The sequence below is a fragment of the Mesoplodon mirus genome (assembly GCF_964341445.2).
Source record: "Mesoplodon mirus genome assembly, chromosome: 16".
Lineage (NCBI taxonomy): Eukaryota > Metazoa > Chordata > Mammalia > Artiodactyla > Ziphiidae > Mesoplodon > Mesoplodon mirus.
The window spans coordinates 62,443,454-62,459,383 of NC_138992.1; the positions used below are offsets into that span (position 1 = coordinate 62,443,454).

General features: G+C 45.9%; 1 protein-coding gene across 2 annotated transcripts; it reads left to right on the forward strand.

Annotated features, from left to right (window-relative positions):
* The first annotated feature begins 2,912 nt into the window (after positions 1-2,912).
* Positions 2,913-5,579, forward strand: MSC (musculin). Of its 2 annotated transcripts, XR_014291587.1 has the most exons (3): positions 2,913-3,527; positions 4,474-5,091; positions 5,303-5,579. XR_014291587.1 is itself a non-coding variant. In XM_082601164.1 (2 exons), exons 1-2 carry the CDS (start codon positions 3,018-3,020, stop codon positions 4,558-4,560), a joined length of 597 nt encoding a protein of 198 aa, XP_082457290.1. In that variant the 5' UTR covers positions 2,913-3,017; the 3' UTR covers positions 4,561-5,579. The 2 variants fall into 2 exon arrangements, 1 of the variants encoding a protein (XP_082457290.1); XM_082601164.1 differs by having other exon boundaries at positions 4,474-5,579.
* Positions 5,580-15,930: the final 10,351 nt, after the last annotated feature.

Here is a 15,930-nt window from a genome sequence, read left to right on the forward strand (position 1 = left end):
AACTGGGTGAGAAATATATGAGAACTCTCTGTACCACTATCTTTATGACTTTTCTGTAAATATAGAACTTTTCAAACATACGAGTTTATTTTATAAAACTTCGAGAAAAAAATAGAAAAGTAAAGATTTCATTATTCATTTTCAATGTTCATTTGCAATATTCACTTGGGAACTTGCCAAAACAATTAAAACGACTGGTTTTTCAAAAGAGATAGTTATATTTGCACTGTTCAGCTCACGGGGTTTTTGTAATCACTGAGAGAGAAGGAAAAGTAAAAGCATTTTGAAAGTCTAAAGAGGTGACGAATGTCAGATGTCATTACAAACCTGTTAAAACAAACTGCAGTTATATACTAACATGAAATTTATATGAAGATACATTTCTTAATCTCCATTAGGAGTCTGCAACTTGAAAAAAAGAGTGAAAGTATAAAAGTGTAACTAGAAAGAAATGGAGTGAAAGGGGAAATGAAAACAAGATAAAAGAAAAGAGAGAAAATAGCTGTCTTTCTTGAAAGAGATCAGAGGGAGAAAGGGAAGAAGAGAGGGGAGGGAGGGAGGGAGGGAGGAAGGAAGGAAGGAAGGAAGGAAGGAAGGAAAAAGAAAAAAGAAGGAAAAAGGAAAGAGCTATTAAAAAAAAAAAGAATCCTTGGGGTCAGGCAGTTCCTTCAAGGAGAAGAAACTGGCCATGACCCACTTCGCATTGAGTCTGGGTACAGTTTTTGCGACTGTTTAGAGAAAATCTAGCGCTCTCCCTGCCATTAATCTTTTCTAAAGAAAAGACTTTGTTCTGCACCTGTATAAACAATCCCGATTTTTAAAACCTATATGCCTGCCTCTAATGTGTGAGACTCTGTATTTATGCTGATAGCTTCAAGTCATCAATAGGCGATGCAAAAAGCTGCCTGAGATCTCCTCTTTACATCTTTTTGCTCCCCCTTCTCTCTCTCTCTACTTTTTTTTTTTTTTTTTTTTTTTTTTTTGCTTTTCTCCTTCGCCTGGCACACCTAGAGTCAAGTTCAAGTTCAAGCGTTTCAGGAAAGATGTCTACGCTCTGTCATGTATTCCCTGCGTTTTCCCAGACCAGAGAGAACTGAGAGCGAGCGATCTTTTTACTCAACTGATCCCAAAGGAGCCCCTCCCCCTACTCTCCACCCCCGCCCCCCAACCAAATGACAAAATATACCAGGAGAAAACCTCTGCAAACGGGGGCGAGCGGGAAGGGTTTGGCGAAACACCCCCACGGGGGAGGCCTGGCCTGGGAGACGAAGGTGGAACGATGATGCCTGAGTGATGAAGTCAGCCCGGGCCAGCCACCTGTTGCGGCCCTTCAGGAATGGAGCCGGGCGCATTTGTTCTGCTGGAGGAGCCGGCGGAGCGAGGCTGGCCCCGCGGCTTCTGGCCGCTCCGTCCCCAGCTAACTGCCCATCAGTCTCTCCTTAAGCTTCGCTCAGCTTGGGAAGCTGTGGGCTTGTAGGGAAAGGACAGTAAACATCTAATTCGGGTGTGAAGATTCAGTTTCCTCAGAACGGAGTAATTAACGCCAACCCAACCTCATAGGGTTTGAATTATTTTGTTGTTGTTTTAGTTTTGTGTGTTTGTTTTAATTACTCAGTGGGCAGGCACAGGGCGCCTAATTCAGTGCCTGGCACACAGCAGGCATTCAATAGCTGGCCATTGGTGTCCACTTCCAAAATGAAGTACATATCCCCAGACCACGTACTGCAAAGGCCCTTCGAGTGAGAAAACGATAAGACCGCAGTCATGGTTTGTCTCCTTTGAGGGGCATACTTCTGGGTGCCGTTTTGTCGGGGGTTTTTTGTTTTTGTTTTTTACTTTGGACGATTGTGTTGACTTACATTCTGCATCCAGGAGCGCGCTCTTCAACATACCATCTAAAATAGTCATCGAGTCCCTAGACTATAACTCAACCGCTGGGGCAGGATCCTCTATCTTACGCACGGTGGTGTTAAAAACAAAATTAACACGTGGAACTCTCAAGACAGCAAAAAAATAGCAGACATAAGCATCTGTGCTGTGCGGCGGGGAGGCGGGTAGCGACTGGAATACCGAGGGGCCATGGATTCTACTCACGGATTTTGAGTCCATATTCTACTTACCAGCCTGTTGATTTGGGGTCCTTTATTTAATATCTATCTCTGCGGCTTAGCTTCAAGTTCTGCAAAGTGGAGATAATAACATTTAAGTCACAGATGTCTGAAAATGAAAGGAACCAATGTAGATGAAAGCGCTCTGTAAATCATACGGCGAAGTTAAAGCAAAGGAGGGGAGGGACATGAGAGGTAACTCGCGGACTGTTTGGTGCTGCTTGTTTGTTTTGCTTTTACTCTTTTGTCGGGCCAGCCTTGAATAGGCAGTCAGACGTTATGAGTGATGAACTTGGAAAATACTGTTCTGCTGAAAAGACTCGGGAAAGAAGCAGAGGTCGCGATCCTGGGGTTTCCACGTGTCTGGCAACACTCGCCATCGCTAAGATCAGTCGCGGGTGGAAATGGGATGGGTACATGGGTACGAACAAGGTCCCCTCCTTCACTCACCCTGCGCACAGTCACCTCGCACTTGATGGGTCCGTCGGGGACAGGGGCCCAAATCCCGGCTCAACAGAGAGCCTGGATCCCTTCCCCGCCCCCACCAGCAGATCCTCTGCGCTCTGAAAATGGTCCCCACCCCTTCCACGCCCCCGCCCCACCTCTTGCCCCCCTTTCCAACCCCCTCTTCTTTGCCCTGGGTGGTTTCTTCCGAGGAGTACAGATAAATAGTCCTGTCAAAAGGCGCTGCGCGCCGTGGTGCGCGCCGAGCCTGGGCCCGGGCGCCGACTTCTCGGCCACGCTCTCCCGGGTCAGCGGCGGGGCTCGTTCTCTGGGCTCCGCGCTTCCCGACCCGGGTCTCTGGTCCTCACCGGAGTTCAGCCTGGCCCCCGCCTCCGCGAGGGAGCGGAAGGCGGAGGCCGCGAGACTGGCCTGGGGGCGGAAGGCGGGGGCGTGGGGGACACGGCGATGTCCACCGGCTCGGGGAGCGACGCCGAGGAGATGGAGCTGCGGGAGCTGCAGCGCGGGTACCCGGTCCCCGTCTCCAAGAGGCCGCCCCTCCGCGGCGCCGAGCGCAACTACATCTCGCCCAGTGACAACTCGTCCGCGGAGGAGGAAGACCCCGACGTCGAGGAGGAGCGCTGTGCGCTGGGCGCGGCCGGCGGCGCCGGAGGCTGCAAGAGGAAGCGGCCCGGGGTGGCGGGGGGCGGCGGTGGCAAGAAGCCCCTCCCGCCCAAGGGCTCGGCGGCCGAGTGCAAGCAGTCGCAGAGGAACGCGGCCAACGCCCGCGAGCGCGCCCGGATGCGCGTGCTGAGCAAAGCCTTCTCCAGGCTCAAGACCAGCCTGCCCTGGGTGCCCCCCGACACCAAGCTTTCCAAGCTGGACACGCTCCGGCTCGCTTCCAGTTACATCGCGCACCTGCGGCAGCTGCTGCAGGAGGACCGCTACGAGAACGGCTACGTGCACCCGGTGAACCTGGTAGGAGCGCGGCGCGCGAGGCCCGGGGCGGGCGGCCGAGAGATGCCCGGTGCGCTCCCGGGTGCCGGGCAGAGTCTGGCCGCTGGGGAAAACCGGGGGTAGGGGGGTTTTACTCAAGTAGCCAGAAACAGCCCAGATTTCTGAATTCACCACCTCCTCCGGTGGTGAGGAGGCCAGTTTAGTTTCCCCCAGATCACCGGAGGGGCCAGCCATTTTCCTGGAGGAGAACCATCCACCCTTCTGTGTTTGCATCATTCTGATCATAGTACGTGGTGCTTTGCCCAGTGACAGCTATTGTCTAATGTCCTGCTTCCGGGCTAAATCTAAGTTCCATCTGAGTCCTCCGTCCCGTTGTAGATTGATTGGCAAATCTCCCTTCCTAGCTTTTTCCAGCTAAGCGTCTGACAGGTTTGAATCAACAAGCCTTACTTTCTGAAAGGAAGGAGGGAAGGCCGATCTCTTTTCAAAAGCCTTTGAGTTTTTCAATTCTTGAAGAACAGCAGAGGTTTCCCCAAACGGGATTTGTCTGGAAAGTCCCTCTCCGACCTGCCAATTCTCCAGGCTTGAGAAAGATCATATCCCAGTTCCTACTTGGAGCGAATGGCTGATTGGTGTGTGTGTGTGTGTGTGTGTGTGTGTGTCTGTGTGTGTGTCTGTGTGTGTGTGTGTGTTGGGGGGAAGGGAACTAAGCGACAAAATTCCAAATTCATGCAAATTTCGCGGAATCAACGTGAGGGCAGCATGGACGGACACCTCCCGTCTCACGTGATCAAAATACAGTAAAGTTAAAAACTTAGTTTAGAGAGAAGACACGCAAATTCCCAGAATACTGATAAAATCTGAGCTACTCAAAGCCGGGGATATTCCAGGATTCCGTTTGGAGAGCGGTTTCGGTTTGAAACGGTCGTTTGTCCTCCAGTATCTGATGCTCTTTTTGATTTTACAGACATGGCCATTTGTGGTCTCGGGACGACCCGACTCCGACACCAAAGAAGTTTCCGCAGCCAACAGATTATGTGGAACCACCGCTTAGATCGAACTCGAACTCACTTGAAGGGATTATTGGTTAAGCGAGTGTGTTTGGGGGTCAGGGAGAGAAGGGAGAGAGCGTGAGAACCCCCGAGAATGGGAGGACAGTTCCATTGGATTCTCCTAGACTCCCACCCCGGGACTGTGAACTCGACAGGTGGCGGGCGTGGGGTGCAGAGCCCCAGGGTTCCGCGGCGCGGCCGTCATCGCAGGATGCGGTCGGCTAGGCTGCCGCGGGTTTGGGCGACGACACTTTACACGCGGACCCCGCTCCAACCTCGGGCTTGAGCCGTGTAGACTATCGCCGGCGCTGCAGTCTGAGCCCAGCGCGCAGCCGCCTAGGCGTTCGTTTCCAGGCTGAGCCAGATCTACGTGGGTGATGGCACTAGTCCGCGCAGCCCAGGCCTTCCTTTCGCGGTTAGGTAATTGTTAGAGCGCGCTCTCGACAATCGGCTTCGAAGACGGAGGTCTTCACGTGACACCTACCTGGGGCGCGTCTTTAAGTTGCAAAGAGAGTGTGGCACACCTGGGCCAGGTTTGTATCCCACGGGGCAGCGCCCTCCTGGCGGGCGCACGATGCCCTCTCCGCTCGGGGAGAGGTGGAGGCGCGCTTTCTGAGACCAACTCAGCTGGGTTGGCCAGGAGCGGCCCTGGCGGTTCGGCTTTCAGGTGCGGTCACGCCTCTCACTCCCCCCAGGCGCCCATCTCTCCGTAACCTGGCTTCCGTCTCCGCCCTCCCCTTCTAGGCTTGAGCCTCCCATCCGGGTCTCCCCACTGAAGCCAGCTCGGGTCTCCTTCGGCGCCTCCGTCTGCTCCCTCCTCCCACACCTACTTGCAGCTCCCCTCCCCCCACCCCTGACTGTCCCCAGCTGGCCTTCCCGCTCGGGGTGGCCCCCGCCTCCAACACTGCCTCTCGGCGTCCACGCTCTTCCTCCGGCGGGGCGGGCCGCCGAGGCCGTTCCGTACCTAGTGACCCTGCTCCGGGGGAACGCGCCGCTGCGCCAGGCCGCACTACCGCAGTAATTAGCAAATGTAAATAAATTTATTTTTGTATGAATAATAAAACGCGTTGTGAAAACCGAGTGCCCCTGGGGCGTCAGAATGTGGTCTTTGTTGCCCTTGACTGAGTTTGGTCTGGGAATTAATTGAAAGGTGCCCTCTTGGCTCTGGACGGGGATTAGGTCATTGTCGGCCGAGGGGGTTGATCACATTTGGGTCACCGCAGCTTCAAGCGTAACTCTCTTTCTATGATTCATCTTCTCAAGGCAAGGGTTACTGGAAGGCAGGAACTGGAGGCTTGTTAGGCCCTAAGAATCTTTTGGGGCCTGAGCCACGTTGAAAGGTATACACTCTTCAAAGTAATATATGTGCACTTTTTTCTTTTACACACACACATACACGACGATTTCTCCAGCCTAAAACACACTCCAGTGCTAACAACTGCAAGTAGTTCAAGAACCCCCTACAGCCCACATACCCGGAGTGGAGGATGGGTCTCAGGTCTAACTAGCAGAATAAAGCCACAATACGAGGCGCCAATTTGTACTTCAGTAGAGCTTTTCTTTTTTTCAAATATTGTTTATATAGACTTTTTGACGTAACTACCTGCAGTTTTCACAGGAAGTAATAACTTGGGAGACCCATCACATGGTTTTTTAAACACAGGTCTTTTTTAAAGGAGCATTCTCTTTGTAGAAGCTTTAGAAAATTTAGAAAAGTGTGAAGGATAGAACTACCTAAACAACTGCCTGATTTGGGGTGTGTCCATTATTTTATGAAATTGAAAGGCAGTTTTCTTGCCCAGACAGAGAAAATACAGCTGTAGTTTAGGAGGTGAGAGTGAAGTGAGGGAACATGGTTTCCTGTGTTGAACTAAACCGAACCCAAGCTCCGGAGAACTGCTTTCTGGCACCATTTTCTTGGGCTTTTGTTCATACCCGGTGGGGATCCAGTCTTCAGTGGCAGAAGTCAGCAGGGGGTTTCAGCAGGGCTCTCAGGTTAAAGGAGAACTTGGGAGTAACTAGTGACAGAAAACCTCATCACGGTGGTTAAAGGCATTTAGGCCTTTTGTAAGCACTGGAAGCCAAGCTTCTTGGGGTTGGGGTGTCTGCTTGAAGCCAGCTCTGAGTCGAGATCTTTTCCAAAGCTTCCAGGAAATGAGGTCCTTTTCGAGGAAAGGAGGCATTGTTGTATCTTGTTAGGGTGAACCTGAAGGTCTGCAGAACCAAGCTTGGAATCCAAGCTCTGCCACCCCCCAGACTAGTGACCTTGTGCAACCCCACTCCACCTCAGTTTCCCTGTCTACAAAATGGGGTAATAACAGTGGCCACCTTGGAAGATTGCCGTCAGGAATAAATGTGATAATATTTAAGCAACCCTTCTGAGGCAGTGAGCAATGCCCGTAAAGGCTGACTGCTAACTAAAGGAAAAGGGAGGGGAGGCTTCGGCAAATGGGGACACTTTAAACAGGTGGGACATTTCAGGAATCCAGTCTTTAAGACTAGGTCCTGTTTTGAAATGCCTGGATTAAAATAGTGAGAGAGAAGTGCCCCACCAGAGCAGAAACAGAAACAGAAAGAAAAGAAAAGAAAAAAAGACTATATTTGTGGTGAATACAGGTAAGAAAAAGCATTTGAATGAACAAGGAAATATTAGGGCACATTTTCATAAATAAAAACTATTTTGTTACTATACTTATATTCTTTCAGGACACTCAGGGGCAAACCCACAGATTTTCTGCCCCTACTCTGCTCCCACCCCAAATAAGGGGGTGCTTTCACTGACTCACATACCCAGAATGTTGTTCTCTGCAAACTCATTTTTTATTGCATCTGATAATCTGACAATTTATAGAGAAGAAAAAAAAACTTTCTCGAGAATTTTTTGCTCCATGGTTTCTGTAAAAAGTCCAATGTCAAGAATTATGTTATGAGGGCCTCCCTGGTGGCGCAGTGGTTGAGAGTCCGCCTGCCGATGCAGGGGATGCGGGTTCGTGCCCCGGTCTGGGAGGATCCCATATGCCGCGGAGCGGCTGGGCCCGTGAGCCATGGCCGCTGGGCCTGCGCGTCCGGAGCCTGTGCTCCGCAACGGGAGAGGCCACAACAGTGAGAGGCCCGCATACCGCAAAAAGAAAAAAAAAAAAAAAAAGAATTATGTTATGAAAAAAAGGAAGAAAGGGTCCAGTTTCTAGTAAGTCCCAATGAATCAGTTCAAATTGCTCAAGCTTCTGGGCGAGGGTTGCTGTTGGGAGAGTCCTGAAGCACCCTGAAGCAGTCCTTTCTTGATCTACTGTGACTATCCTGAGCTCTAAGTGGTAGAAAGGCCTCCCAAAACTGTCCTTATTTTTTCCCTTCATCATTTTCCTTTAGCGATTTGGGTTGGAGAAATAGGAGTTGGGGGCTGGGGTAATCAGCGAATTAAAAAAAGAGAGAGAAGTAAGTTTGTCCTTTGGGTTATTTCAATTTGATTATACTGCTGTGAGAGAAAAGTTGAAGGAAAAAAAAAGTTTAAGAAATGTAAAAAGTACTGAATAAACAAATCAAATGAGTAAATTGAAAAATACTCTTTGGGGGCTTTTTGAGGGACCAAAGCATTATTATTAGTGAGACTGACTCAATCAAAGAGAACAAAAATCCCCTTTCACAGGCTCTTCCTAAGATGAATATTTTAAAAGAAATGCTTTCGGCACTGTAATTTTGAAACATTTAGGCGTTTCTCTTGGTTGTGGATGTAAAATTGATTTGGGGCATAGTCTTTTGCACTGAGCTTCAAGTTACAACTTTATTTTAATAGTCTGATGGCTCCTTCAGCAGACAGTGACAATGACCATTACTTTACAAAGGAGATTTTTTTTTTTTTTTACAGACACAGCTTTTCCCCTGGTAATAAAAGCTTCATAAGTCAAAAATAAATAAGAAAGACATCCCCCTCCTCTATAAAAAGAACTAAATGGAACACATCCTATTTTAATAGATAATAGGTAGGTAGTTTGGCTGATACTTTTGAAGTAAGTTAAAATGATAACCAAGAAATTCATTTTAGTAATGTCTGGAAGGGCAAAAAACAGGTAAGTTCATAATTGACTTCTCACTGCCCAGCATCTAACTTCCGGTAGAATTCACTAGGAGGTGAGGATTGGTCGCCTTTGTAACTGGTCACCTGGCCACTCTCTTTTTCCTGGGCACTTCTGTTTATCCACCTGAGGACTGTCAGCGTGCTTGCATCTTTGCACTCACCATTCATCTCCTTTTCTATGCTGTTTTGCCCTTTGTATTCTCTTTTCTTCTCTCTCCCACAACAATGAAAAATGATCCAGAAAATTCCTTGGAATCCATGACTCTAAGAAGGTCTAGGAAGTAGTCAGAACCTGAAATCTACATGTAATGGTGTAAACATAATTAGCACTAAAGTACTAGTGCCTTGAATTTTCTCAGCCCTTGTGGCTCTGCTATCGCCAATATGGGTTATGGATCAACTTTGGGGTCCTTCATTGCTTGTGGTAAAGAAGCTTGTGGAACAGTTAAGAGCAGGGGCTTTCAGTTTGGTGAAAATATGGTATTTGTATTGACTATTACTCTCATCAGTAGAAATGAGGAGGAGTGGGGAGCAAAGAGCAAGAGGTTTTATCTTTTACTTTTCTTTGTTTGTTAAAAATTTTATATATTATTTTTGGGATTTTTAAAACTCATATTTCTTAAAAGATTGTGCTCAGCTGTGTCAGATGTAGCTGGTTTCAGTCTAGTCCCACCATTTCACAGCTCTGCATCCTCACGCACTTTCCCTTTTCCCTGTGAGACAAGAATAATACATCCTACATCACAGACAGTACTGAAAATGGATTAAATGAGATAATTCTATTAAGCACCTGGGCAATGTTCCATAAATGCTAATTTATAAAAAAAAATATGAAGTCTTGATTTCTTTCCTTTCCTCTAACAGTAGTTCAGATGTCCTTAGTTCTCCTGCAAATTTCTCCCATCATTCCCCATTACCACTTTTATCACCTTGCTCTTTTATGCCACCTCTAATTTTCCTGCACTGACCTTTCTTTTTGTTGCCACTAAGTAGAAACTTACATTTGGTTTTCTCTTAAAAAAATAAAGTTCATAATGCTCAATATCAAAAATTATCCACGGGACAAAAAAACCAAATTCATTTAGGAGCGTAAGATAGACCAATGGTTTTTAATGTAACAACACATAAAGTTCGTTGATATGATTTCAGATTTCACATTGCAGCCAACATTTCAGAAACTATACTTGTGGAGTCTTGGTGTAGTATCAAAAAATATCCACAATTACCTGAAGCAGTCATTAAAATACTTCTTCTCTTTACAACTACATATCCGTGTGAGGCTGGATTTTCTTCACATATGTCGATCAAAATAACATATCACAACAGATTGATGTAGAAAACAGAAATGAAAATCCAGCTACATTCTACAAAGTCAGATATTAAAGAGATGTGCATAAATATAAAACTTTGCCACTTTTCCTATTAAAATGTTTTGAAAAACATAGTTCTTTTTATTGAAAATATGTTATTTGCTTTCACATGTAATTAGTTCATTATGAATTAGCAAATGTTTTCTCTCAGTTTTGACTTCTAATCCAGTAAATATCAACAGATAGAAGCCACATAAACAAAAGCCTTTCAGGGTCTTTAAAATCTTTTAAAAGTGTAAAAAGAAAATCAGAGGCAAAAAAAAGTTTGAGAACCACGGGCCTAGATCATTCCTAAGGCCCTTTTCATTGGTAAGATTCATGTTTTCTTGATTTTGTGGCCATCTCAGTAGGTCAGGAGCCTATAGATCAAGTCTAGATTGGATATAGGAGCAAACACTTGATCAGAAAGATTCTCTAGAAAGGTTGGGATGACAGCTTAGATGGGAAGGGCTTTCTCCGTGCAATGCCACTGTAGTCTAGCAGGAAAATCAGCAGGATCAACGTGTGCACTCGTTCCATAAAGGCTGCTCTTAGAATCACTGTATGGCTTCCTGCTCTTTCTGCCTCACACCCATCTCTCCTGTCTCCAACAGGCTCTTAATTTTGAGCCTTTGTAGCTTCAGGGCTGGACCTGATTTTCAGATGAAAGGGAAAGTGATGCCCAAAGTTCAGGACTGCAAAATCCCATTTCTTTTGTCCATATATTAATATTCTCCGAGGGCTTTATTAGAATCATAGTCATTATATCATACTAATGAAGAAATTTATTTAAGGAAACATAGGAATCATTTTCACTATTCCTCAATAAAGAGTTTTTTATCTGTAGGCTTGCCAAGTAAGGAAAAATATGTTTATTCATGATAATATTGATTAACTTATACTGGGCACATTACTAAAGTAACTAAATGGCTTGACATGCATAATTTGAGTAGAAAAGAAATAAAAACAAACAACAACAAAACCCCAGAGAATCCTCAAATGCCTTGGAAGCAATCATCTTCAAATGCAAAGAAAGGATCCCATAAAATAAAAAGCTCAGTGACATGAGTCTAAGAGACTTGGATGATCCTTAAAGAAACTGTTCCAAGAGCCAGGCAGTGGGAGGGAGTTATCATCTGTGCAAAAGTAACAGCAGAAACTCCTCAGGCTAAATCCAATTAAGGAGCATCAAAATTGCATAGGGCAGTACTTGAAGGGGTGGAAGCCAAGGCTTCAGGAGCCTGAGGGGACAAGATGGGTAAACCGAATGTACACAGAGAAAAGGAGGGAACTGTAAGGGGTGGAAAGACCATAGTTCTAACGCTATCTCAGACCTCTGCCTTGCTGGATATAGGTTATATGTTATGTTCTAAACAGAACATCTTAGGTGTTTCTCACCAGGCCCTGTTCTGCTGGCTGTTCACATGCACAGAGCTCTCTGGCAATCCCTAACTTTTATGGGCTTTAATTATAGGCTTTCCCTCAAATAGTTGTGATGGAATAGGCCAAGCTATCCACCTTCTCTGCCTTGGTCCTCCTCTGACTAACACCATTTCTTTGGAGACTTGGGCTGGGATGGGTTTGATTCTACTAGATGATGGGGTATCTAATCACCAAAGATGGTCCCTGATGAACCAGGCGCCCCATTGCCCATGCCCTTGTGTAGGGCTGGCCCAGTGACCTGCTCTAACCAATAGAAGATGGTGGAAGTGACTCTCTGACAGTTCCAGGCCTGAGTCTTAAGGACCAGCCATTTCTGCTTGTACTTATTTGAGATCCTTGAGCTTCCACGTGAGAATTCCAACCACATTTCTGATGGGACCACATGGAGAGGCCACACAAGAGAGACAGAAACCCTGAGTCTACACCCGAGAATGGAGGACCCAGCTGACAGCAAGATCAGTGAGATGGATGATCCCAGCAGGGCCAACTGTGGAGCATCTTATGGAAAATGAAGGGGCCATGGAGGACAGATGGCAGAGGTGAGCCATCTCTACTGGGCCCTGTCCTAATTCCTGATCCACAGAATTGTGGGAGATAATAATAACAGAGTTGCTTTAAGCTACAAAATTGGGGGTGGTTTATGACTCAGTGATAGATAACTGAAACATATTGTCAATTTTCACATTAGCCAGTTATTCAAGAAACACTTATGGATCATCAGCTATGAGCCAGGACAGCATTGGATGAATGAAATGAATGACATAGTTGCCTCACCTCAAAGAGCCACAAAGGAACAGAGAAGTGGACGAATGGACTGATCCTTGAAGCATGGGGTGCTGTGTGCTATGAGGGGATATGGTCCTCCAGGAGGAAGGGTACAACACCCAACCTTGGATCTCCATGGAGGGCTTCCCAAAGAGCTGACAGGTGAGGCCAGGGGACAAGGCAGGGGAAGGGCTTCCCAGAAAGAACTGTAAGTCATGGAGGCCTTCCAATACTGGTCTAGTGACTGAAGTTAAGGCCTAGTATGGCGGTGAAGAGCATGGACTCTTACCAGTGACTTAAAATCACTGAATCTCAGTTTCCTCACTTGTAGAATGAAGATATAATAGAACCTACCTGATGGGGTTGTTTGTGAAGGTTCCAAGCAACAGTGAATGTCAAACACTTAGTGCCTGGCATCGTAGGTCATCAACAAATGTTCATCTATTCAGTATCAGTGTCAGCATCACCGTCATCTCCACTTTGAGATGACCATTTGGGAAAAGTCATCTTCTTAGCACGTAGGAGAAAGTGCAAAGGGTCCCTGACCATTCGGAGCCCCTTATTTTTCTTTAAATCTGACAGTTCTAAGCCTTTAACTGTGATTCTGTTTCAGCGCTCCTCTAAAGGGATTGGCCTTTTAGAATTCTGAAATCTTCAAGGTATTGATTTGCACGACAAGCAACACCTCTAGGTCATTTTGGGATGTGAGAATAGATTGTTAAAATATATCTGTAGGGTCAGGTCAGCCAGATAGAACAATGCATAGATGGATTATATGGCCATTATAACATACTGAGGTTATAAACAGCACCAACAATCTGCACAGATTCAGATGCACCCACAGGATGCACTTATGCTTTCCAACTCCCCTCTGATCTGACCCAGAACCTCTGCTCTGGAGGGAAATTTAAGACCCTGTGACCAGAACTGTCCAGGATTAGAATTCACAGACTCTGAGGTTCCCGTTGGCATTCAGCCCTCCTGATCTGAAGGACACCAGCAGATAAGAATTTGGCACCATGACAGCTATTTTCTGCAGCTGCTTTCGATATGCATCAGCCAAGCACTGGGGAGTCTGCCTAGGGTGACAATTGGGGCCATCTGAGAAACTGACTAGTTGGGTGGCCTGGGGCAATCGCTCCCTTTTCCAACTTTGGCTTCTCATCGAAACCGAGGGGCCTGGGCTAGCTGAAGCCTCCAGTCTCTGTCATTTCTAAAATGCTCTATTTCTTACGGGTCTTCTGAATGGCATCAGTGATGCAGTTCATTGGTACATTACAAACAGGGAGGCTGAACCCCTGAGCAGAAGGACAAAGTCCACCTTAAATGTTTTAGATGAGCTCAAACCCCTCAGGTGTCTTCTGACTTCTTCTACAGAACAACTGTGCTTTTTCCATGTGACTTTATTGTCAAGTATAAACTTCACTGCAGACTCTTCATTTCCATTATAAATGCTCAGTCTTACAAAGGTACTAAAGGCTTCTTCAGTGTGGTATAAAAATCAAATAAGTGCAGCAATTGTGGTATTTAAAGCTATTTCCTTCGAAAGGCATATTTTCATTAGTTTTAAAAAATGATAAGACAAGGAGATTGGTCAGACCTTTGAACAAGCATTTGAAAATTATATTTGATTTACCTCAGACTAACAATTATAGTGGAAAAACACTGATCTAAATAAAAGAAACTTCAGGAAAAAAAAAAGATGGCTTTCTTTAAACTCCTAGAGGCCTAGGAAATGTTGAAATCTGGTCTATTGTTCCAAGAATCTGGTGAATTTTCCCCCTCTTTAGGTTGGATATTTTCCCATTGCTTTCCTTTAGTACTTTTCACCTTTGTGATTTCTCAAACTCTTGATTGGTGCTTTAGCATTTTACACCTGTGAGGTTGTTTCACATCTGGAGATGAGATGTGATTCACCTGAGCCGGGGCTCTTGGAATGCTCCCTGGCTTGCCGCGTGCAGGATGGGCTGAAGGACACGTGAACTGCATAGACAAGGCAAGAGGAGCTGAGCCCTTAGGCTGAGGGTGGCAGTGGGAACACAAGGGGTGGATTCAAGAGACATTTTGCTGCTAGAATTGCATTGACTGGCTTGTGAACTGGGTGTGGGTCGAAAGACAGGGAGAAATGAATGATGACTACAAAGTTTCTAACTGGGGCCAGACAGTGAACAGTACATCATGAGTCACCATTTATCACTAAAATTTAAAAGGGTAAGTTTAAAAGAGTACAGAATTTAGAAACTCTTCCGTTCATTTAGAAACTCTACCATCCATTTGCCTAACAAGATTTTTATTCAATTTAGTCTTGTTCTAGGGGTTCTGATTCGAAGGGGGGTACTCTAACAACTAAAAGCTGAAAGAGAGACAAGGACTCCTCCGTTCAGAAACACAAATCTTGGAAACAATGACCCTGCCCTGGTTTTGCATGAGCTTGACTTTCTCCTGTCCTTAAATTGTAAATGTCTTCAGATCAGGGATCATGGTTTTTCATTTTGTGTTTTTATGAAATCATAACCCTGGAACAAAGCAAGTGCTCAGTAACTATTTAATGAATTAGTCCTAAAAGAGAACAGTTACTGCTACTCTTTGGTTTAAATTATTTTTCTGTTGTGAAATAATGGTGATTTGGGAAAGTCCATTCTTTAGAGCCACCTGAGATACATAATCATCACAGGCAACCAGGACACTGGCTTAATCACAGACAACCAGGACATGGCTTGACAAGTGACACTAGTTCCTGCCACACGTGCAGTGCATCAGCTCTGCACAGAATCTGATGGTTCTCGGGATCCCTCAGACAGAAAGGAAACTCATTGTATGAGTATAATATAGGACAAAAACTTTAAAATAGGAAGAGACACTAACATTGTCAACATGCTAAGTCTCATGCTATGTACTTTACAGATAGTATCTCATTTAAATCTCTCCTTAGACCATTAGGAAGTCTCTGATATTCTTCATTTACAGGCAGGAACACTGAGGGCCACAGAGCTTAAGTGACTTGCCGAGGGCCACACGGGGGATAGGTGATAGACTCAGAGTTTAAATTTGGTTCTCTTTAGCTCAGAATCTAAACCCTTAACCAGCCCCATCGCATTGCCTCCCCAAGGATGTCTGCCAGGTAGAAAGGAAGCTGGTGGGAAAATGGTGCCCACCAACCAGGCCACCTTAGCCTTGGGTGTGAACTTGGGACAATGGATACGTCACAGAGTTATACCTGGTTCTGAGTGCTTAAAACAGCCTGCATGTGGGGAAAGGAGCTGGGGTCTGTCTGCTTAGCGGGCAGTGTTAACCAGCGTCATCGGGGAAAGCCAGTTGTCATCTAGAAAGACATCTGTTTCTTTTTGGTTATGTTTTCCTATTTATCTCCTAATGAAGGTGATTTGAAAAATGCCTGATGTCTGTGTGCTGAGCTAAAAGAGGTAGATCTATCCTCAGGTGGGATATTTAGCTCACAGAATTACATCCTCTTGGAGAGTCCAGCAGTGGAGGCACCCCCCTACTCTGTCTAGATTAGCCAATCAGATTACATACGTGTAATAGAGAATTGTGTAAGTGAGTTGAGGAACAGACAACTTTCCACCAGCAACAGGTGATTCACTATTATCCATTTTCACAAGGACAGGACAAGGGATAATATGTCTGAACTGAGACATGTGAGAATTAGGGTAGACCTAAGGAAGTTATCTGGTAGAGAGGTTTTCTAACCATCTAGGATTAGGGATTAGGAATTGTGGGTAGGA

Excerpts from the sequence above, each read along its gene's own strand:
- MSC (XM_082601164.1), top strand. The coding sequence starts at position 3,018 with ATGTCCACCGGCTCGGGGAGCGACGCCGAGGAGATGGAGCTGCGGGAG. Across the intron at positions 3,528-4,473 it reads ACGTGCACCCGGTGAACCTG|ACATGGCCATTTGTGGTCTC; the intron begins GTAGGAGCGCGG and ends TTGATTTTACAG.